The 23,476-nt window shown below is 34.8% G+C and overlaps 1 protein-coding gene and 1 long non-coding RNA gene across 16 annotated transcripts in view; one reads left to right on the top strand and one right to left on the bottom strand.

Moving 5' to 3' along the window:
* LOC110864636 (3-hydroxyisobutyryl-CoA hydrolase 1) overlaps positions 1–23,476 on the top strand; it is a 64,909-nt gene that overhangs the window by 6,278 nt on the left and 35,155 nt on the right. Inside the window, exons 8-14 of one of the 3 annotated variants that reach the window (XM_022113747.2) lie at positions 813–898; positions 1,005–1,129; positions 1,301–1,361; positions 1,599–1,697; positions 2,858–2,959; positions 3,568–3,609; positions 4,578–4,942. The exons of 1 other annotated variant lie outside the window; for it this stretch is intronic. In XM_022113747.2, the coding sequence (XP_021969439.1) occupies positions 813–898; positions 1,005–1,129; positions 1,301–1,361; positions 1,599–1,697; positions 2,858–2,959; positions 3,568–3,609; positions 4,578–4,715 (653 nt within the window). In that variant the 3' untranslated portion in view covers positions 4,716–4,942. Of the gene's footprint in view, positions 1–812; positions 899–1,004; positions 1,130–1,300; positions 1,362–1,595; positions 1,698–2,857; positions 2,960–3,567; positions 3,610–4,577; positions 4,943–23,476 lie in introns of those variants that run through there. One more of the 3 variants, XM_022113746.2, reaches the window with a different exon arrangement.
* LOC110864637 lies at positions 8,706–11,920 on the bottom strand. 13 transcript variants are annotated; one of them, XR_004860037.1, is made up of 13 exons: positions 11,653–11,920; positions 11,556–11,577; positions 11,362–11,434; positions 11,200–11,253; positions 10,941–11,112; positions 10,778–10,864; positions 10,555–10,618; positions 10,172–10,234; positions 10,030–10,099; positions 9,849–9,940; positions 9,684–9,759; positions 9,537–9,592; positions 8,706–9,049 (listed from the first exon to the last, which is right to left on the bottom strand). It is a non-coding gene; the product is annotated as an uncharacterized LOC110864637 (long non-coding RNA). The 13 variants fall into 13 exon arrangements; XR_002549956.2 differs by having other exon boundaries at positions 9,684–9,771; positions 11,653–11,918; XR_004860036.1 differs by having other exon boundaries at positions 9,684–9,765; positions 11,653–11,918.

Genomic DNA, 23,476 nt, shown 5'->3' with positions numbered 1-23,476 from the left:
AAAGAAAATTTGGATGACGAGAAGAGATCAATGACAATGAAGTGTGGTTTGATTATAAAGATGAAGATCAAGATAATCAAAAAGCGAAAAACCCACCCACACGTCATAGATCTATTTCCCCAAACATTCACAAAAAAATCAACTTCAACAGACGGACAGGCAAAATAATCAAACCAATGGTTTGTTAAGTTTTACATAAAACGCCATATGTTTGGTGACAGTTCTAGTACTATTAAAGAAGAGAGAGACTAATGACAGTGAAGATTGGGAAGAGAGATCGACTAGGATTTTTAATTTATTTTATTCGCTTGTATTTTTTTTTCTGTGGTTGAAATAAAATATACCAATAGAAAAACGCCAAGATAACACAAACGCCAAAATGTTTATGAAAAATAATAGAACAATGGGCCATCTTGTTTAAAACGCCTTGGAAAACCCCATTCAAATAGACAATGATATACGAATTTGAATAAACGCCATAAACACCAAAATGTTAATACAATGAAACCATTAAAACGCCATTTAAAACATTGAATTTGCTTAACGCCAAAAATCTCAAAAACCAACAATATTAGGAAAAAGCGAAACTGGAAAAGAAAAGAAGAAAGGACAAAAAAGCCCCTCCGCCCTTTTCTAAGCGGCGGGACACGTGTTAGGCCAGGAAGCGTTCCCATCGTTCTCACACTTTTGAGCGTTTTCTCCTGATCCCGTTTCATCATATATCTGTAACATTTTGGGTGCTTATCATATTCATGGGGAATTTAAGTTGAATGTTGAACCCTATTTTGATATTGTAGTTCATATTGTGCCAGGGGAATATGTGGGTCTTACAGGTGCGAGATTGGATGGTGCTGAAATGCTTGCATGTGGTCTTGCAACCCACTTCGTCCCGTTAGAGGTTCATTTTATTTTGATTTTCAAGATTTTTTTCTCCCTTCATCCCAAAATTGTTTTATTGCTATCAATGCTTGACTGACATTATGTATTATTCTATCTGTGAACAGAAATTATCCTTATTAGAAGATGCATTATGCAAAGCAAATACAGGCGATCCGGAAATTATCAACAATATTATACATGACTTCTCAAACAAAAATCCTAAGTTAAAAGAAAAGAGTCACTATTTCCGGTATGTGTTTTTTCTGTGACTGCCATTCTTGACTTGAGTGTTTTTGGTAACCGTGAGAACCAGTTAGGAAAACTCACGGGACCCCACCAATCCACTTCTAAGCACAACGTAAGGTAGCATGTGCTTACCATTGTAAGGTTTTGACTTTAGTTTTGCTACCGTATGCTGCAGGTTAAAAACCATTAATAGTTGTTTCTCTCGGAGAACTGTTGAGGAGATTATCTCTGCACTTGTAAGTTCTATAAACATGAAACGTACTCGTTTCCTGCATTTTTTTGCATGAAAAATACGTTTTGTACTTTTGTAAAGTCTGTTATTCTAGATATCCTTTGAAAATCACAGCTTTTGAAAATTTATTATTTTCCAATCTTTAAGGAATGGATGGATAGTACCATATGGTATTATTTACTTTAAAATTAATTATATTTACTCGCCATTTAAGATAAAAGCGTTTCGCTTTTGCCAGGAGGAGGAGGAGGCTGATAGAAACATGGATGACTGGATCTCATGGACTATCCAGGCCTTAAAGAAAGCATCACCAACAAGTCTCAAAATTTCTCTTCGCTCTGTAAATATTTCTCTTCGCTCTGTAAATATTTACTATTGACGGTCAATAGGTTCCGCAGGTTACTAAGTTCAAGTATTTAGGATCGTTTGTACAAATGGATGGGGAGATAGATAACGATGTAGCACATCGCATCCAGGCTGGTTGGTGTAGGTGGAGAGCAGCCACTGGGGTTTTGTGATATAGAATGTTCCCAGCTAAATTAAAAGGGGAAATTTTATAGGGTTGCGATTAGACCTGCTATGTTGTATGGCACATAGTGTTGGTCCATTTAGAAAGCACAAGAGCGCAAGATGGAGGTAGCAGAAATGAGAATGTTAAGGTGGATGTGTGGGCACACAAGGCTAGACCGGATAAAAAGTGAGGATTTTAGGGAAAGGTTAGGACTAGCTACTATTTCGGATAAGATAAAGGAGGGAAGATTGAGATGGTTTGGGCATGTGAAATTGAGGCAATTGACAGCGTCAGTTAGAGCAGTAGAAGGCCTAACTTTGGAAGGGAGGAGTCGAGGTAGGCCCAACTGCCCAAGTTGACTTGGATGAGCGTATTAGGAAAGATTTGCTAGAGTTACACCTCTCTAAGGACACGGTCCAAGATAGGGGTTTATGGAGATGTAGGATTAAGGTTAAGGACTTTTAGGAGTAGATTCATTAGGTCTAGGTCTGAGCATTGGGGTAGTTGCTTAGCGTTTCTTTCTTTATGGTCTTGGCGGATTTTCCATTGATTGTTTTTTTTTCTTTTTTTTTTCATAAATGCTTAAGTGGGATTTTGTAATTTGAAATATTTGTTCTATTTCACCATGTTACCTAGCCACCACTTCTTTGCTATTTAATAGTGCTCTATTATAGATTTGTTTGGCTTCTCGCTTTTCTACAATTCTACTATACGCCTTTGGTATCGGGGTCTCTCTGGAAGCAGCCTCTTTATCCCAAGGGATAGAGGTAAGGTGTGCCTACATCTCGCCCTCCCCGGCCAGACCCTACCAGTAGCTTTGTTATTTGTGGGATTTACTGGGTCCGATTGATTGATTGATTGCTCTTGATTTCTTATATATATAATACGTTATCCTATACTATAAGCCAATCTTTGTAGAATAAGTGAGGTTCCTTCTTATGGTTTAAAATAAAGATTTTTTTTTTAATTTCTGAAGTTATGGTGTGCAGATTAGAGCAGGGAGACTTCAAGGCGTCCGTCAATGTCTTATACGTGAATACAGAATATTTTGTACCATCTTGCAAGGAAAAGTCTGCAAGGATTTCTTTGAGGTACCATTAAATTACTTTATTTAAAAAAGTTTAAATACCTTTGACACGCCGCATTGAGCCATATGCCCGGCCTACCGGCCTGCTCTGAAGAACTCATGGGTCGGCAGGCAGTCGAGACAGAATACACAATTATTTTAGGGCTAAATAAGTAAATATGTATGATCAGTTCTTCTTCGGAATGATAACAATGGACAAGTAATATTAGCTTGAAAATTTTTAATGATTGGAATTCTAATACTTATGCATGGTCTGCAGTCTTTAGAATTATCAATTTGGAAAACATGACATTCCTATCTGCATATCACATGTACTTTATGCAATATAGATGGTACTATATGTTGCATATTAAATAGTATAAGGGCTAAAAGTGTCATTTTGGTTTTAATAAGGTGAGGGGTCTGTTTGTCCTCGTTGTAAACTTGAGGGTTGTAAGTGAGATTAGTTAGTTAGCTGTTAGAAGTCGTTATAAGTCGTCGTAAAATCAGTTGTAAGATCTATCTCGGTAATGAATTGATCTTCATTTCTCTCTTACGATTCTTCTTCCAGTTCTTATCGTAACACTATACTTGAGTTATTATTTCATGAGACCATAACTCTGTCTAATGCAGGGATGTAGGGCGCTGCTGCTAGATAAAGATAAAAATCCGAAGGTAAAAGATAGTAAAGGAAATCTGGGCGTGTCAAGCGGGTTGGGTAACAAGTCAAAATGGGTTCGGGTAGCTCAAGTCGGGTTGGACACTTGGACCTACTTGCAAACACTTTCTTATTTCATTTTTTTTAATTTAAAAAAAATGTTAATGTTATAGATATGATTGATTACGAGTCAGGGTGGACCTACTTTGCAAACACTTATTTGTTTTAAAATTATAAACTAAACCTTTTTTTTAATAAAGTGAATTAGAAGGTTTTATAAGGCTGCAAACAAAACAAACGTTTGTCGAATAGTTCGTGAACCGTTCAGTGGGAAGTTCGTTTGTGTTCGTTCGTTTAGTTAAATGAATGAACATGAACAGAGGCCGCGTTTGTTCATTTATGTTCGTGAATGTTCGGTAACATGTTCGTTAGTGTTTGATAGTTCATCAGTGTTTTTAGTTTTTATATTTTATTTAAATACTTCAAAATTCCGATAAATAAAATATTTAATAAATGTCATTGTGTTAAATATTTTGTTCATGTTCGTTTGTTTCCATTTGTGTTCATGAACATTAACTTGTGCTCATTTGCGTTCATCAACGTTTGTTTTCGTTCGTTGCTGAAAGTTAACAAACAAACACAAACGAACACGAACACGAACACGAACAAGTTCATTTCCTTAACAAACAAACACAGACATAAAATCTCGTTCCGTAAGTGTTCATGAACAGTTCGTGAACATATATATATTTCTTAAAAACTAAAACGAACAAGGTCTTGTTCATGTTTGTTCGGTTCATTTGCAGCCCTAGTTTTATGCAGTTGAATACATTTTAAACGACTTTTAACTCTTTTGGTCAAAGTTCTTTGCTTTGATCTATTTGATCTGTTAGAGATATTGAAAGCAACCCATTTGTAAAAAAATGGGTCTAGAAGTGTCACCTCTATTGACATGTTCTTCGTTCTTTCGGTTTCGTTGTTTTAGTGGGAACCTTCAAAACTGGAGCTTGTGAGCAAACAGATGGTTGACTCTTACTTTGCACCACTTGATGATGAAGATTGGGAAGACCTCAAACTCCCTGTTAGGCCAAACTTAACTTCTTATGCCATTTCTAAGCTGTGAGGGAAATCTGTGATCTACCTTATGATTATTGATGTCAAAAGGATAATTAGGTATATGTACTACTTATGTGCAATAACTATGTATAAGTTTTTGATCACTTAATTGTAATCTGTCCAATCCAATTAATGTCAAAAGGATAATCAGGTAAACATCCTTTTGGCATGATTCTCATTGTATTTGGAATCTTTGGAATCTAATTTGTATACACATGTATTTTATCTACCAAAGGGCTTGTAGCCTAGCGATACTAAGATGTGAATTCTCCGTGTGATGTTGAGGGTTTAATTTTCATGGTGGGTTAGAGGATGTGTAAGTTAGCCAATAAAAACAAAAAAAAAAAAAAAAAAAAAAACACACAGTTTTCGAAATGTTTGTCAATGGAAATTAGATCACATTTACCCATCTGTAATTTACCAAAATCTCAATGTGAGTCTGTTTCACTATTCATTATTCATTTTTGAATGTTGTTGATTGGTTGATATATTTTGTAGGCCAATTGTTGTTGATTGGTTGAAAAGTTTTGTAGGCCAATGGGTGGATGTCATGTGGCATCCACTAATTTTTTATTTTTTTAGAGTTAAATGCCATTTTATTTACCCATCTATAATTTACCAAAATCTCAATGTGAGTCTGTTTCACTATTCATTTTTGAATGTTGTTGATTGGTTGATAAATTTGTAGGGCAATGGGTGGATGTCATGTGGCATCCATTAATTTTTTAATTTTTTTAGAGTCAAATGCCATTTTAGTCCATATGGTTTGGCCATTTTGCCAGCGTAGTTCAAAGGTTTGAAACGTTGTCATTTTAGTCCAAATGCTTTCAAGCATTGCCATTTTAGTCCACTGGGTTAACTACGTCTTTTTTTTCTATTAGCTAGAAGGGTAATTCGATCATTTTAAATGGTCGAATTGCCCTTCCAATTAACAGAGTTACATATAACTGAAATGCCCTTCTAGTTAACAAAATAAAGGGATGGAGTTAACCCAGTGGACTAAAATGACAACGTTTGAAACTATTTGGACTAAAATGGTAACGTTTCAAACCTTTGGACTAAACTGGCAAAATGTCCCAAACCACAGGGACTTAAATGGCATTTAACTCTTTTTTAATATATATGTATAGGTCTTATAGCTATGTGTACAAGTCTCTGTTGCATATAAATATTTATGTTTTCTTCCCTTAGACTATTACTAAATGTAAAAATATTTCCTTATATTAATATAAATTACACTTATGGTTTACTTTTAATTTTAATAAACCCTATATTTTATAAATTTATTTATTTAATTATTATTATTATTATTATTATTATTATTATTATTATCATTATTATTATAAGTTCAAACTCGATTGAGCTGCGAGTTAATATATCGCAACGTGCTTGCGTGGTTTAATGTGTTTACGTCTAATTTTTGTTCGATTTAACAGTATCTCGCAATGTGCTTCACTTTTTTACATAAGATTTCGATATTGTCAACGTCTTTGCTATAACGTGTGGAAATTCTTTTTTGTTTTACATTTTGGTATAAATTTTCGGTTTAACGTTTTTACATCTATTTTTGTTTGGTTTAACAGTCATGCCGCAACGCACGGGTCCTAAATACTAGTTGCGATTAATTAGTGATATGCAATTAGATTTTAGCATATATATTGGACCCAAAAAATTAATTAGAAAAAATTACACCGTCGGTCCTTGTGGTTTCTGCCAAATTTCAATGTCGGGTACTAATAGTTTTGTGTTGAAAAATCAGGTATTAACGTTCTAATTTGTCACAATGTTAAGTACTAAGGTCATACCTTGTCACAATGTTGAGTACTAAGGTCATACCTTGTCACAATGTTGAGTACTAAAGCCAAACCTTGTTAACTAGAGGGTCTATTTTTTAATTAATTATATTTGATTAAAATAAATTAAAGTAATGTTTTCTGTTTTATTTATATTTTTTTTTAAAATTAAATGGATTTAAAGTTTATTATTTATAAACTTTGATTTATAAATAATGTGCTAGTAAAAGAAACTTTTTAACTTAATCTAAATAATAAACCAAGTTAAAATTTAAGAAAATAACGAATTGAAGATATAACGGATCAATTGCCGAGACGAAATTGGCTGTGAATTTGTGTGGAAATGAGGTCGCATCGGGTCAAGAGGGGTATATTTATACTCGAATTGAAGATATAACGGATCGAGAGGATGATGCGAATTTCGGAGTTAACTGGTTAGCGAATATGCACAATTTGTAGTTTATACGTGACACAAACGAGTTTTTGTTTTGATCATGATGGAGATAAACAATAACGAAAAAAATGAGTTAAACGGACAATTTTTACGGATCCGATATGGCCGGGATCCGGCGACTTTGCCGGAGAAGACCCCCTGAAAGATGGGCTTTCTTTTTGTGTGATTTAACAAGTTTGGTTATTTAACATATATAGTCCCTGCGGTTTCTAAGTTTTACAAAATGACTAAAAAACTTTAATTATTATAGGGCATTTTAGTATTTTTTATAAGACTTAACAAAAATGTTAACAAGGTTTGGCCTTAGTACTCAATATTGTGACAAAGTTTGGCCTTAGTACTCAATATTGTGATAAATTAGAACGTTAATACCTGATTTTGCAACAAAAAACTATTAGTACTCGACATTAGAATTTGGTTAAAACCACAAGAATCTAACGGTTTAATTTTTTCAATTAATTATTTCATATTACTCAATAGAGTCATATGCAATAATACTATTTTAAAAAAGGGATTATTACTTGTAAACTATATTTTTTGTAATGTCATCATCTACATGTTTACTTTGTGCAATAACATAATTATGAATACATCATTTAGGTTGACATTTATCATTCTTCATGGGTAGCAAGCTAACTCATACTTCACATGAGTAATTTGTCAACACATGTCTAATTAAATGAGTTTTATTTGAGTAGTCTACTAATTGAATTGGTTTTGTTTGAACTTTGAATAGTCTACGTACGTATTTACAAAATAAAATGAAGAAGAAGATGTATTCGTCAATCATAAATTCTTTTATGATGGTTGCACAAAGTTGGGCACAATTTCTTTTTTTAAGGTATGACGTATTTACATTTTTTATGAGGGAGATTATTGTAAAAACAGATTTTTCTTAATGATCCTAAGAAGTATCATGGATGAGCATTTTTGTGTGTGTGTGTGTGTTTTTTTTTTTTTTTGACTAGTTACAATTATAAATAAATCGAAGACGGTTATTGTGTAGGAATATAGTCACATCGTCAATTGGTTTCCATGACGCATTTTTGTAATGAATTTGACATGCAGTTTTATGCATAAGTATTAAACCCATTACAACAATGGAACAAGCATGTGAAGTTGGATTCACAATTATAATGGGTTAGACACATGTTTATTTAATACTAGGTTATCACCCGGGATTGCTTCCCGGGCAGCAAAAATTAATTTTAAATACTCAAAGTGTATACTTTAAAACTTAAATAATGTGACGTATTAGGTAAGTTAATCACAAAGTGCATACCTTTTTTTGGAGCATTCTATAAGCATATAAGTTCCACGGATTCGTGTCGTGGATTCAAAAGTAGATAAACGTCAAATAATAATGTCGAAATTGGACTGCTTCCCGGGCAGGTAAAATTAATTTATAATAATCGAATTATGTCGTTGAATAAAATGAAAAGACATGTTTTCAAACGTTATTAAATGTTTAAATAAATAAATTAAACTTCGTTGTCCATACTATGCTACTATGCGGTACCAAAGGCGGACCCAGGATTTTAATTATTGTGGAGGCGATCAAGACTTTTGCTGTGAAATAACACTATCTTTTTCATGGGGCGGCTCTCTCCTTTTCTTTACATGTGGGTGCACCCCTATGCTACTTGAACCAGTAAGAAGGAACTCGAGGAACTCGAGGAACCCGAACCCAATTATTACTAATACCCGAACCCGAATACCCATCTTCAGTTTGATAATCCAACCATTCCTAAAAAGAAAGAACCCGAGGAACCCAGACCCATTTATTATTAATATTCGAACCTGAATACATATTTTCAGTTAACTCCCCTGATGGGTTGTATGTATATATCTAAACAATATGCTTGAAGAAAGCGACACCTATGCAAGGTAAAAAATAACAGGAATAAACCTAAACAAAACTATAGACTTCTGATTAACCATGTATTGATCCATTTGGTCCTGTGTACACCCTATTAATAGCAATTGCTACATGTTGACATATTCTGGTGTTGTTATCGTCTGTAAGAAGTTGCTTGAAGGCACTTTCACATGCTGCTATATCCATTGTAAAATATTAAATCTTTTCACCAACCACTGTAACATGACAATATACAAAGAAATTTAGCATATATCAAAAGTAAAATAATGAATTCAAGATCAAATATAAAGAATAATTATGATGTAAAAAGATCATTAATCCCTAAAAAAACCTCAAGTATAATGCCATCCAAAGCCATTGCATTCAGGGGCGGATGTACCATATGAGAAGGGGTAGCCTCCGCTACCCCTTGGCGCTCCGGCGGTAGTGTAAATTTTGGAAAAATTTGAACTTTTTTTAACGTTTTTTCGATTTCGTTACCCCTTTCTTTTAAGACGTTACCCCTTTGATAGTTTTCTAGATCCACCACTGATTGCATTACTGGCTTACTCAAGGATCTCATCACAAAAGCAAACTTCTTTTATTAATTAATATATACATTGACAACATCACCTAGCCATGTTTATTAAAACAAATCTTTAGAATGCGAAGTTAAAAAAGCTGAGTTGCTGCCATATTTAAACTAACATGTAATGTACTAACCTGGACCAACATATTTCTACCAGTTGCATACACATGGCTAAAAATGTTTCCACAATCTGCAAAGAAGACAATGAATTAGAATCATTTGTGAACAATGAATTACAAAAACTAACATTTGCAGGTAAATTACAAGAACCGCATGTGTACCCAGAGCGATCAGCTTTGAATACATTCGTTCCTCGCCTTATTCCTCCATCAAACAGAACTGGTACTCTTCCTTAAACTGCACCTACCACTTGCAAACAGAAATTTCAGTAAACCTTGCTACTTTCGAGTTTTATATACTCGGTAAGTGATGATAAGATTAAGCACCTCTTTGAGAACCGCAAGGGTGGTAGGAACATAATCTAACTGGCGAGCTCCATGGTTAGACAATATGATTCTTTCAACTCCTACTTCCATAGCTTTAATGGCGGCCAAGATTCGTAGACATAATTAGAGGTAGCACGATAGGTGGAATGGGTGGATCGGATAATGGTCAAACGTGTCTTACCCTCTTCACGGGTGAGTACACAATTGATCATTATTGGCATTTTTGTAATGGACTTTAACCAAGCAATGTTCTGCAAAACATATGAGTTGTAATTGCTTCTAGTACAGACCTCATAGATTGAAATTATGGTTCCTTTCGTTACCATCCAAGATAAAGAAGGATCAAAGTTCCTGGATGCAGAAGCTTCAAGATTTGAACCCACATTCTGGAAAACACATAATTAATTGTTATAATTAATGCATAATAAGGAACTCCATAAAAACCAAACAACATTATGGTTATTTCACTTGCATCATCAACTTCAGTTAACACAAGACCTTCAAAACTCTTCAGTGGGGCGCAATCATTCTGAGTAAAAATGTTACAGAGTTGCATAATAAAGGATATTATAAATATTTCTAGAAAATAATATAATAAAACTAAAAAAACGGGGGAAAGATCACTGATTTTAGGATGATTTTCACTTGTTTTTTATGCCGGCTTCCCTACGGCCAAATTTAGGATTGTCAGCAGTAAGAATAATACCTTTGAATCCATTTGTTTCAGCTCTTTTCACCATCAGAGCATACATTTCACGTCTCTTGTAGACCTAAAAACAAATGCAAAACGGTATAATATTTCACATTGAAATTAAAAAGTTGCTTGATGCAACAATGGAGTACTTGTGTGGGGCATTAGTTTTCTTTAATGGGTTCTCATGGTCACCCAAAGGAAAGAATAAAAGAATAGAGTTACAAAAATTGCTTACATATAATTCAAAGAATCGAACAACATCGGAACTGGAAGAAACCTCCTCTATTGTGCATGTAGACATGAAAGATAACCCCTGAGAAAACTAAATAAAAGTAATATTAAAAGTAATCTAATAAGTTGAAACAATTCAATTAATTTACCATTATGATATTACATACAGTCTGCTTTGGCTGTCAAGATCTCTCCTAAAACACACACATAAAAGAAAGCCTTTCCTCTCCTCTACTGTAGTCGACACCACCATCATCACAAACCCTAACCGTTATCTCTGTTATAGAGCAACTTACAGTCCCATCACCATTCTGGAACGATAAACCTCGCCATAAGGTGCTAAAAGAAAGAGAATATTAAAAAACTGTTATGTAGAATAAACAAATAAATGTATATAAAGAATATTAATATAAACGCCACCAGTACCATTACCACAATGCATCCACCATCTACTAATCTCAATCTCCAACCGTTACAAACCTAAAAAAAGAAGATAACTAAAATTCATTAGAAACTCCCACACAAATTGCCCTAATCAACGGCATGCAAACAATTTTTTATCGATTTACTTAAATATAAACAATGAACCTGATCTTGCCGTTAAGACAACAATGGCTTCGTTTCCAATAGAGAGGGGAGATTTAGATCGAGATACATGGATCTGAGATAGACAATAATCAACAAAAACAGTTAACCGAATCACTAAAATCTTCAACTTCATTACAATTAAAAAAAACTAACATAATCAAGAATCAGATTAAAGTTGGTTGAAGGAATCATACCTGTGATTGAAAGGAATCATACCTATAATCACAATCGGTTATCAAAAAGTGAAATCAATATAGATACAACCCCTATTAACTAAACAGATTTGGGTACCTGATTATTGAACCATTTGATGAGAATATGATTGATCCAGAAGAGCGAGATGAAGGAGGCTAGGGTTTAGAAAGAAGCGTCCTTTGATTTGGGTCAGAATAGCCGTGTTGAATGAAACGAATGAAGGATTCACGATGCTCAGATGGAATTTATTAGGAAAGACATGTGAGGAGATGATCATTGGAATGGAGATGGAGAATGGAGATGGAGATGGAGGCTCTCTAGGGTTTTGGAAAAGAAACGCACGTACAAATAAAGTCGGGTCATAACAATAGGAAACGGATCCCGCCTCAACCCGTATACAAAAATCTTTCACCCGACTTTTTGGAGCCAAAACCAATTTGTAGAATGCATAAGGTTATGCCACATCATTTTCCAAGCCCTCATAACATGACACATAAGCCCTTATTTATGATGTTTATATATATATATATATAGATTTAAATATGCATCAAAACTCGACGTTGTTTGAAAAATCTCTATATGATAATAAGGAAAGCGAATGAACAGTGAAAGAACCCAACCACACCTGCCTGGCACAAGGTCAGGGGGCCATGTGGACGTTGATACTAGAGCCACCAAGCCTTTGCCACTCCCACATGTTAACTTTTCAAGATCAGGGTCATCCACGTGTATGGGTTTGGGTACACCCCTGTGTCATCACATCATTCTGTTCTTCCTTTGCTTTTAGACTTTTTTTAGGTTTCTCAAGAGAAAGAAAGAGGATAAGAAGAGTGTGAAAAAGGGAGAGAGAAAGATATGGGTGGTGACCAGACTGTTACCACCGTCGCACCACCACCCGGACGGTTACCACCGTCAGCACCACCACCCGCGTCTCCCGGTGTCTCTGCATTATCTCACCCCATTCTTCCCTTTTAAAAAAGTTTTTGGGCTTCTCAAGGGAGGAGACAGAGAGGGACAAAGGAGATAGAACAGAGGCGATGACCGGACGGTCCCCATCGTCGCACGGTCACGACCGTCGCGCCACCACCACGGTGACGATCTCAGTTGTTACACCACCACAACATCATTGCTGCTATTTTTACCCCTTTTTAGCGCTGGGGTGACCGGAGAGTCACCACCGTCACGATTTGAGAACATTTTTGTTTAGTGATGATGGGTTTAGTCTCATTTAAGAACATTTATAAGTTTTCAGACCTCTGTGGCTTCGGTGGTCCTATGTGATGGCTTTTGTCTCTCTTTCTCGCTTTGAACTTTTAGTGATGGTGAGTTTACTCTTATCTGGGAACATTTTTGGTTCTGAGATCGCTGATTTATGTGATTTTAGTTAAACGGGTTTCCATTAAAATGGTTCCCGCCGTGATGTTTTGACGCATCGGTCGGTGATGGCTATTATTTAGTTGCCTGAGACCCTATTGTTGTCATTGTCGGTCGCCGTTCTCGGTAGCGGCTTTTGCACAACCGATTTGGTGTTCGTGTTTATCTTTAATAGACAAAGTAAATGAATATTGTTTTGATGTATTTTTGCCCATCTATGGTCATTTGAGGGCATTAAAGGGGTGATTTCCTCACGTATTGGTCGATGATGGTTGGGCTTTAGTTTCTTGAGACCCTAACTACATTGTGATGATTTTTGGTCTTTGATTGGCGGTTGTGTATGGGTTTACTCATAGGTGCTGGGTTGTGATGAGTTTATAAGACCGACAAACTGTTGGATGTGGATTCGTTCTGTGACGACAATGATGATATTTTTAGATCTGAGTCGATTGGATGATAGCGGTTTGCAACTTGGTATGACAACTCTGGTTGCAACCGTAGCGCAATTGAGCGGGCTGTTCTTGAAAACGATGAGGAAATGTGCTCTAGACCCTTTCCGCTTTTCAACGTTGATGATAATCTTAGGATATGAGTCGATTGATATTGGTGATTTCGTTTTTGGTTTGCTTCTTTTTTTTGGGATTGATGAAATGACTGTGTTGGTGGTGGTGGAGTTGGAACTGTTTGATGATGATTGTGTTGATGGTGGTCGAAAATTTTGGTCCTGATTGGTGGTGTGATTATGGTTTTGGCTGTCATGTTAGTGGTTGTCGTTTTGGTTGTGATGTTGGTGGTTGTGGTGATGACGATGGTAGTGAAAAAAACAGAGACTTACTTATGTTTGTGGTGAATAGTAAAGATTGTGATTGTGATTAAACTTATCTTAATATATATACATTTGTATGTCAATTTGTTTTGGATTTGAAGCGTTGATCGACGATGATGGTGGCATGCTACTTGGCATGCCAACTCGGTTTGCATATCCGTAGCAGCACTGGGGCAATGATGATGCACATGAATGTGCGGTTTCTACTTTTTTGGCAAGGCAACTGTGATGGCAACGTGAAGTCATTTATGTCTTTACATGGCAACCGATATGCAACCATTCTGAGCTACCAATTCTGAGCCCTAACTATCAACGTTATTGAAGATTTTGTGGTGAAACTCTTATTTTGTCTTCACCAGTTTGGCCAAGTTTAGATTTATAAACTTAAGAATTTGAAATATTGTTTTGAAAAAGGTAATGCTTAAATTGTGAATGGCTGAATGAAATTGACTTTTGTTCTTAATTCTGTATATTATTGAACCATTATGTGCCGTATGAATTGGCAGCTGTAATTTAGTAAAGGCTTGTAGTTTTCCTTTTGTTTCAAAAAATTAGCAATCTCAATGGTATTTTTGAGAACAAGTGTCTTAAGTTGTTGCATATTATAGGTGGTCCACATTAAGTATATGTATTCAACTATTGTACAACAATTTACAATAATACCTACAAGTCTTCCGTTCAATATTTGTGTGATTTAGCGATCATTTATGTAATACAGCTTTTTGCGAACCGGGAACCACAGGCGCAGCGCGCCGGATTGATACCCCTAGCTAGACGAATAATTGTAATTAGATACAAATATCACAAATTGATGTAATTTATTAATAGATGTAGCCAAATGGTACCAACGTGTTGAATTAGTGATCATGTCCCAAAGTATTGAAGGTCCAAGTCTCATTATGTTACACCCCAACCGATGGCGAAAACATCAGAGTAAGACGAAATAGATTGCTCGAGACATCATAACACTAGTATTTGCGACAAGTATTTAAATATTGAATTTCATTTCATTTCTAAAGAGTCAGTTAAAATGATTGAAGACAAATACAATAATTTGAAATAAAAGAATTACAATAAGAATACAAAATTTAAAATGAGTATCTAGGCATCCTACTATGTTCCATGCATCATCAACATCATCTCAAAACATGCAACATGTTTTAAAGAGCATGGTTCAATACAACGTATTGGCAAGTACACTAGTTTTAGACACGTGACATAAGTATAAAAAGTATTTCTCAATCCAACATAGCAATTGATATACAAGGTCAATCTAGCATGCATAACTAAAAATCAAACCCAAGTGTCCACAAGAATTATAAGTATCCCTCGCCACAAAAGTGGCGAGACAAAGTATGAATAATATGTGTCCCTCGATACCAAAGTAATCAAGACTAATAAGAATATAACTTAACAAAACCCCGCCGGGTGGTGTGCTACTCCTATAGCGCTATAATTGTTAAGGCGGGTTAACAAGTAGCATGAATTCTAGCATGAACTTAAGCATAACAAAGCATGTATAAGGATTGAGTAAATAAAGCATGTTTGTGTAAAGTGTGCATTTTGACAAATAAAACATGTTGCACCCAAAGTGTATTAAAAGCAAAAGGGGTCAAGTGTACTCACAAAATTGCATATGTTTTCCGATCATCCAAGAGTGACGAGTTTGTTGAAAATAGGAGAATGAATATGTTCGAATTGGAGTTTATGGGATGTTTAGACTCGGGATTAGGAATTTAAATACACAAAAGTATGTATACGAGAAAGTAATCGTCTAGACTTAATACTCGTTTCTGACACTATAAAACCCGTAGGGCTAGAATGATTTCATGGGTTAAGATGCCCATTAGAATCGTAACGAGAAGTTAAGTACTTAGATGATGTAACTTAGTACCATGACTAATAATCATTTGATTATCATCAAGGGTTCGGTTATTATATGTACTTTATGTGTTTTATATATTTTATATAGTATATAGTACAAGTATAAGTCCAATAAGTGTTTCAAGGATTTCATATAAGTCATGCATGGAGGTAGGAGGATAATTCTTCCATTAAGACCTCTTTCGTAGAATCACCAATGCACAAGTTGTCACAAGAACAACAAGGATGGTCATGATTGTAACAAAATGAAAATGAAATGAACTAACTAACTCAAGGGGCAAATCATCAAGTAAGGTGGTGGATTGAAGGTAGGAAGCCAAGGCTTCCAAATAATCACACACATCCAACACAAGTCTTGTTTCAAGAACAAGCTTTGTGGATACAACACCTGTGGGTTAAAACCCTTACAAAACAGAAAGTTTGGAGTGATAAAACACCTCCGAATTGTATGTAACAACCTTGTTTTTAAGCTTACTAATCATAGGCTTGATTAGTAGCATAAGGACATAGGTTTGTATGAATAAAACATAAGTTTAAAGTAAGTTTTAATAAGTTTTCTTCCAAAACATAAAGTTGGACCTCATTATGGTGATGTTTCACCTTGGTTTTCCATGGAAAACCTTGTGAAAACAAACCTAGAGATGTTTCACACTTTGTAGAGGAAGAAGAAGTGAAAGAAGATGGAAGAAAGGTGAGATTTAACTCACTTTTGCTCTTAGAAGTTTTTGCCCTTAAACTGAGATTAAACTGAGTTTTGCAACTGATTTGGAGTGATTAGAGAGTGAGCATGAAGTGTTTGCAAAGTGGAAGAAGTGTGGGAATGAAGTGGGTTATATAGGTAAGGTTTAGGGTGAGTTAGGTGAGTGTTTAAAGAAGAAAACACAACCAAGAAACACAAAATTGACCAACCAGGGGGATGGACACAACTTTTTGTGGATTATGGGTCGTAGCGTGACGCGACAACGAAATGGGATTCCCGTGGCGCGACACGATGGCTAAGATTTCTGGATCTGAGTTTGTTTTTGTCACATTTAGTCCCTGTAGTTTATGTAGGTCATGATTTAATGTGTTTCAAGTGAAAAGGCATATAATAAGGGGGTATTATGTAATTTTAACACAAGAACAAGTATGAATAAGTATAAATAAGTATTCGTAAGTATCAAAGACGTATGAACATGCGTGGAAACGTATAAATTCCGTATGTATGATATGTATTCAAAAGTTTATTATACGTTTACAAGAATCAAGAACAAGGTATCAAACGTATAACGAATCAAGACGTACAAGTGTAACGAATACATAAGGTCTATTTTGGGATAAAACAATGGGTTTTATTACGATTAAAGTCTCGGTTTTTGCAACGATAAAACGAAATACGATTAAAAGATGAACAAGCTTCCAAAAATAGAATTATAAGATAAGTTTTCTAATTAAGGAAAGTTACGAAAAAAATGGAACGTTACACATTATAGGCAAACACTGTAATTTAGAAGTAGTTGTTGAGACGCGTAAGTTTGTAGTTAAGTGAAAATAGTAAAAAATAAATGATTTAAGAAGCGTGATTTTACTTTCAGATCAAATTATTTCGGTGGTTCTACCAAATAATTCAATCGGATACAACTCATAATTTCGACAACAAGAACCAGTATGTGTGTGCGTGTGTGTGAGAATTCGTATTGAACCAGAAACCGTGTAACCAAAGACAATTTCGAATTTGTGATGAAATGCCTGGTAATTGCCTATTGGCATGTATCATTTTAAATAAATAAATTTCCTCCAAAATACCTTTCATTTGCATTTCGAAAATAATGGTAGTTGTCGTTAGTTGAGGTGCACTTTTGTAACGACGTAAAAGTTTGATGACCTCTAGCATCATATTTCGTTTGAAAGAACGTAAAATTTCGCTGAAAATCACCTACGATTTACAAAAACAAATCTTTATACATTGGAAAGCGCCTGCAAAACATCACAGGTGTGAACGTTTGATCTTTGCTGAAATATCCTCTAACTAGTCGTGCTCGAGATGCTTCACCGTCGTCTCTATGAATACCTAATTGAATATACAACGTTTTATTGAAACTAATATTCACAATAACAAAATATAGAAAACAACGATGAAAATTATTAATAAGCAAAAATATTAAACAAATATAAATAATTTATTAACATATACCTTCTCGACGAAGTCCGATGTCTTGAGTATCGTTTATTTGTAACGCAATTAAGGTAGACATATAATTACAACCTTCGTTATGTAACTGCACTTCGCCGCCTGATGGAGTGTGTGAAAACCGGGTGCTAAAGTGTATTTTAACAAGTGTTTTATTGTCGTAAACCTGATTATACGTGTCGAATGTGATATCTACGAGCGTTTGTGGTGTTACAGGTTAATCGGGTTAAACCGGCAAAGTTAGAGTGTTTGAGGATGAAAGGGAACGAGTAAGAATGATGGTCGAGATACGTCACTTCATTCGGTGCTTGTTCGGGTCGAGATATAACTTAAAGATGAAAGAAATGTGAAATCATGAAGTCCAAGGGCAGTTTAGTCATTAGTTGAAAGTGAAATAAAAAGAATGAAGCCTACGGTTCAAGTATATCAGCCTACAATGTTCTCAGCGATCTCTTAACGTAGCCTACGTTATATGGGCGTAGGTTACGATAGGTAATAATAAAAGAAACAGGAAGTATGTATCGTAGCTTACGGGTACAAACCGTAGTTTACGGTTTGGATATAACAATAGTACCATACAGATTTTGAGCCGACATAGGGGACGTTTGGAGTTGCTTGATTGGGCCGATAATATCACAGATGCAGACCTTGGGACTTGGGGGTTTTTGGATTATTATATTCCACTTATAAATGAGAATCATCATCACAAAAATAAAACATCACGTGAAATATGAGGGAAGCCAAAATCACATGAGATTGGATGATGGATTTTATTAAATTATAATCTACCTCACATGTTGGACTCTCTTGGCGGCAAATGCAAAAGTCAACAAGCATTAAGGATGATCATTTATTGATGTGAACTTTGGCAGCCATGTTGGGAGGATTATTATATTGTTGAAGTGAATTCACAATTGAATTGAGGGGACACACACGTAAACAAGTCAACAACCCCGTCATCACTATGGGCCAACATAAAATACACGTGGGCTTAAGGCCGCACATATGGGCTTCATCTTTGACGGCAAGGAGCATCATCACAAGTGGGCCGGTTTTTTATGAGAGGGGATCAATTTTGATGTATCATAAAAACATCATCTTCGACGGCAGTAGGGGGCGAGCATTCAACCATCATCATCATAATTATCATCAACCACAAGATCCGATTCGATCATGAATTCGACATTCTTTCAAGCTATTGAGGATCGCACAAGCATCATGAGCGGCTAATTCTCTCGTGGACACTTCGGGTGAATGATTCTTGTGAGACACTTTTAATTCTAGTTTCTGTTTGTATTGAGATTTGGATTTGTAGTCGGGTGACAGCCGACTATTTACATGATTATATTATTTGTGTGACAGACAAATCCTGAGTTACAGTCAGAGTTATAATTATGTGTTGAATCCAATTATGCTTTGTTGATTGAATGATTCCTATGAATGTTTGTTTTAATATTTCTCTGATCAATTAATATTAAGATTTTGAACTACATAGGTAATTGGTAGATGTGACAGATTTACTATTCAATCAATAGCATCCAATAAAATCAGAACTAGGTTATTAGTAACTACAGAATCTGAATCCCGGAGTGACCACGTTTTTTTTCTATGTTTTTGCAATCTCAAAGTTATTGTTTATAGTTTTCTAGCAAGTTCTCAAAGTAATTCAAATATTTACAAACAAATAATAATTAGCATTAACCACAGACTCCTCTGGATTCGATACCCTGCTTACCCTAGCTACCTAGGTTAATTAGGTTTTTGCATGTCCATAACGACAGACATCACCACCCTCATTGGAGCTTGGTTAATCGTACAAATATGGTGCACGTTCGGGCAGGGTTGGTCCGAAGGGTGTGCGGGATCCCAAACCCATTAGGGCCCAAGTTTTTTTTGTTTTTGTATAAGTTTTACACTGTAAAGTTAGAACATATACGTAATGAATCGGAAAAATACCATCCTGAAGCATTTGGTTTGGTGGTTTGAAAGTCACTTTAATAATAAAGAAGACACGTGTTCTAATCCCGACTTCCTTAGTTTTGTTTAGGGGTGTGCAAGAAACCGAATTAACCGAACCATAACCGAATTAACCGACAAGACCGAACCGAAAAACCGAACCAAATAAAAAACCGGTGGGTCGGTTAATGGTTTTTTTGAAAACCGAAAGAAGCGGGTCGATTATGGTTATCATTTTTTCCATACCCACCATAACCGAACCGAACCGACATGTAATAAATTTTTGTAGGATTTAGGACTTTTCACCATATTTTTAATATTTGATATTTTTGACTGAAGAATTTTAGTACTTATGGATTTTTTATATCATTTTGTGGTTTTGGTTGAATGTTTATTTGAATTTATGAAATGTATCATATCACTTTATTTGAATATTCGATAATAACTGATATTAATATTATAGATTATATGTATTTTTAGGGTAAAGATCCTGTAAAAAGTGCTCAAAGTGTAAGAAGTGTGAGAAGGGTATTATAACACTATATATAATACTATATAACACCATATAAACACCGTATAATAATATGTAACACCATATAATACCATATAACACTATGTAACACTATATATCATTATATAACAAATATAACACTATACATCTATCATAGACATGCTATCAGACAACCTATAGTGTTATATTTATTATATAATGATATATAGTGTTACATAGTGTTATATGGTATTATATGGTGTTACATATTGTTATACGATGTTTATATAGTGTTATATAGTATTATATATAGTGTTATAATACACTTCTCACACTTTTTACACTTTGAGCACTTTTTACCGGATCCTCTACCTGTATTTTTAATACTATGTAATATAATAATATATACAAATATGCAATAATAATTTATTCCATGTTAAAAAAAATAAAGTTATTTTTAACTAAGCTAAATACACGGTTAACCACCCATAACCGACCCGTATAACCATCAAAACCGAATAACCATAACCACCATAACCGATCGGTTATGGTTATGGTTATCTAATAACCGACATCACGGTTATGGTTATGGTTTTTGGTCAAAACCGACCCAAACCGACCCATGCACACCCCTAGTTTTGTTTTTCTTTTTCTTTCTTATCTATTTATTAAATGCAAATGACATTAATTTCCTTATTTTTTTTTCAAGTTACATTAAATGATTGGTGTTGATTCAAATGACATTAATCCATTTTCATATATTAATTTTTTTTATATATATTCTTTTTAAAAGTTTCTATTTAAGAGGCCCGTATTTTCCGTTCGCACAGGGCCTAAAGATTTTCGAACATTTTCAGAGAGGGCCCTGCGTTCGGGTATTTCGAAAAGATCCATTTTGAGTGAGTAAAATCTTCGAAAAAAATTGTAGAATATGATATGTAGGTGGAAGAGAGTAATTTCTTTGAGAGAGAAATGCAGGGTGTTGAATGAAGAGAGTTTTTTTTGTGAGAAAAATTAAGTAGTATATGTTATATTTATAGGTGTGTGCGTATTAAATAATGGCATTTGACCGTTGCCAACGGTCAAAAACCACACTCCCCAACTTTTCCCGCTAATCGGTGAGGACTCCCCACTCACTGAGACACAGCTCCGGGGGGCCAGTTTTCCCGGATGAGGTCGGGCTTCATCGAGCCTTTCCCGACTCCTACACTGTGCACCCTAAAGGATGGTATAAGCTCGCGTTGAATTGATTTATTATCAAACTAATTTGTTATTTAATTTATAGGTATAATTTTATACATATACTTATAATAAGATATTATAACAGAATATATATACATAAACATATAGTCTTTTAATCATAATGATATTTACTATGTAATTATATATTATATACTAGGTTAAAACCCCGTGTATTACACGAGTTGCATAAATATAATTATATATAATAAATAATAAAGAGATATATTAAAAAATCATATATTGTACGTATTGAATAAAATATACTGTCATATGTTAATACAAACAGTTATCAAGATTTATCTTTTAAAAATGAACATTAATATGATGTACTATTTACTTATTATAACATTTCACTTTATTTCTTTTTATTTTGCTTAAATGTGTTTTTATATAATAAATAATAAAAAAAATATATCTTTAAAAAAACTCGTATATTGCACATGTTGAATAAAATATAATGTCATATGTTAACACATACACTATTTACTTATTATAACATTTCACTTTATTTTTTATTTTGCTTAAATGTGTTTTATATAATAAATAATAAAAAAGATATATCTTTAAAAAAACTCGTATATTGCACGTGTTGAATAAAATATAATGTCATATGTTAAAACATACAGTTGTCAAGATTTATCTTTTAAAAATGAACTTTAATGTACTATTTACTTAATATAACATTTTACTTTGTTAAATATGTATTTTTAACTAATTATTTGTTTAAATTTATTATTATTATTTAATATGATCATAATAAAACAAAGGGTTATTAGATTTTAATAATCCTCAGTTTCACCAGTTGGCTGATAATAATCCCAACTTTAAAAATTCCCTCCAATAATCCCAACTTGTAAAACTTTGGCCGCCATTGATCCTTTTCAATGACCGGAATGATGAAATAGAGATTGAAGAATCGGTGGGCGCCAATGAAGAAACAGTGGTTCGAATGACCGGAATCAATCAGACCAGGGGTTTAGTTCTGCATAAAAGGGTTAGTCCTCTCGCTCGATTCGGGGGTTTAACTGAGCTCCTTCTCATGATTTTTGCTACTACCATGCGCGGTCCTGCATGGATTCCGCATAGTCCCTCATGAATTTCTCGGACTAGATATTGCGCATCGTGCTTGTCTACGCATCTTAGGAGAGGACCCATGTAAGATTTGCGATACAAAATTCCATCCGCCATCTCGTAATTTAACGCCTTGTGTTGAATTTTCCTTGCTTCTGTTTTCCCTTCTGGGAGAGTTCCATGTTGTAACTACATAATGATTGGGGACATCTAAGATGGATTCCCGACTTCTATTATGTTTACGTGTTTCAGAAGAATGGATGGATTTGAGAGAACTTCAATACGGACTTCCTTTGCTAGGTGCTTGAAGCTTGTAGCGGCTAACTTACTTAGCGCATCCGCGTGTTTGTTCTCGCTTCTGTTGATGTGGATTATTGTGAAGGTCTGAAACTGGTTGATCAGAGTTCTTGCCTGCTCAAGATATAGAGCCATTGCTTCACCTTTTGCGTCGTAACGACCATTGATTTGCTCCGCCACTAACTTGGAATCGACGTGTGCTTCAAGATTTTTTGCTCCCATTTTGAGTGCCAAGCGGAGACCTGCGAGGAATGCCACGTACTCCGCTTCGTTGTTGGTACTCTTGAAATCTAGCCGAATGGCGTAGGTAAGTTCGTGGTTATCGGGGCTAACTAGGTGGAGACCTGCTCCTGCGCCGTCATCATTTGAAGCACCATCTGTATGTAAAATTGTAATGCCCCAAATTATGTATCACGCACTTTATGATTTTATATTATGCAGAAAGTAAGTTATAATGCTTATAACCTTAGAATATGAATGCTTTTGATGAGAATAGTAATAATAACAAGATTATGTGTAGAAACGAATATTAATAGAAGGATGATAAAAAAAATAGGAACTTGATTTTTATGTGAATGTTAACTACATAGAATGGAAATTAGTCATAAAT

The sequence above is a fragment of the Helianthus annuus genome, chromosome 6 (genome assembly GCF_002127325.2).
Source record: "Helianthus annuus cultivar XRQ/B chromosome 6, HanXRQr2.0-SUNRISE, whole genome shotgun sequence".
Classification (NCBI taxonomy): Eukaryota; Viridiplantae; Streptophyta; class Magnoliopsida; order Asterales; family Asteraceae; genus Helianthus; species Helianthus annuus.
Note: the sequence above shows the minus strand (reverse complement) of the source record. Positions and strands in the feature narration are given on the sequence as shown.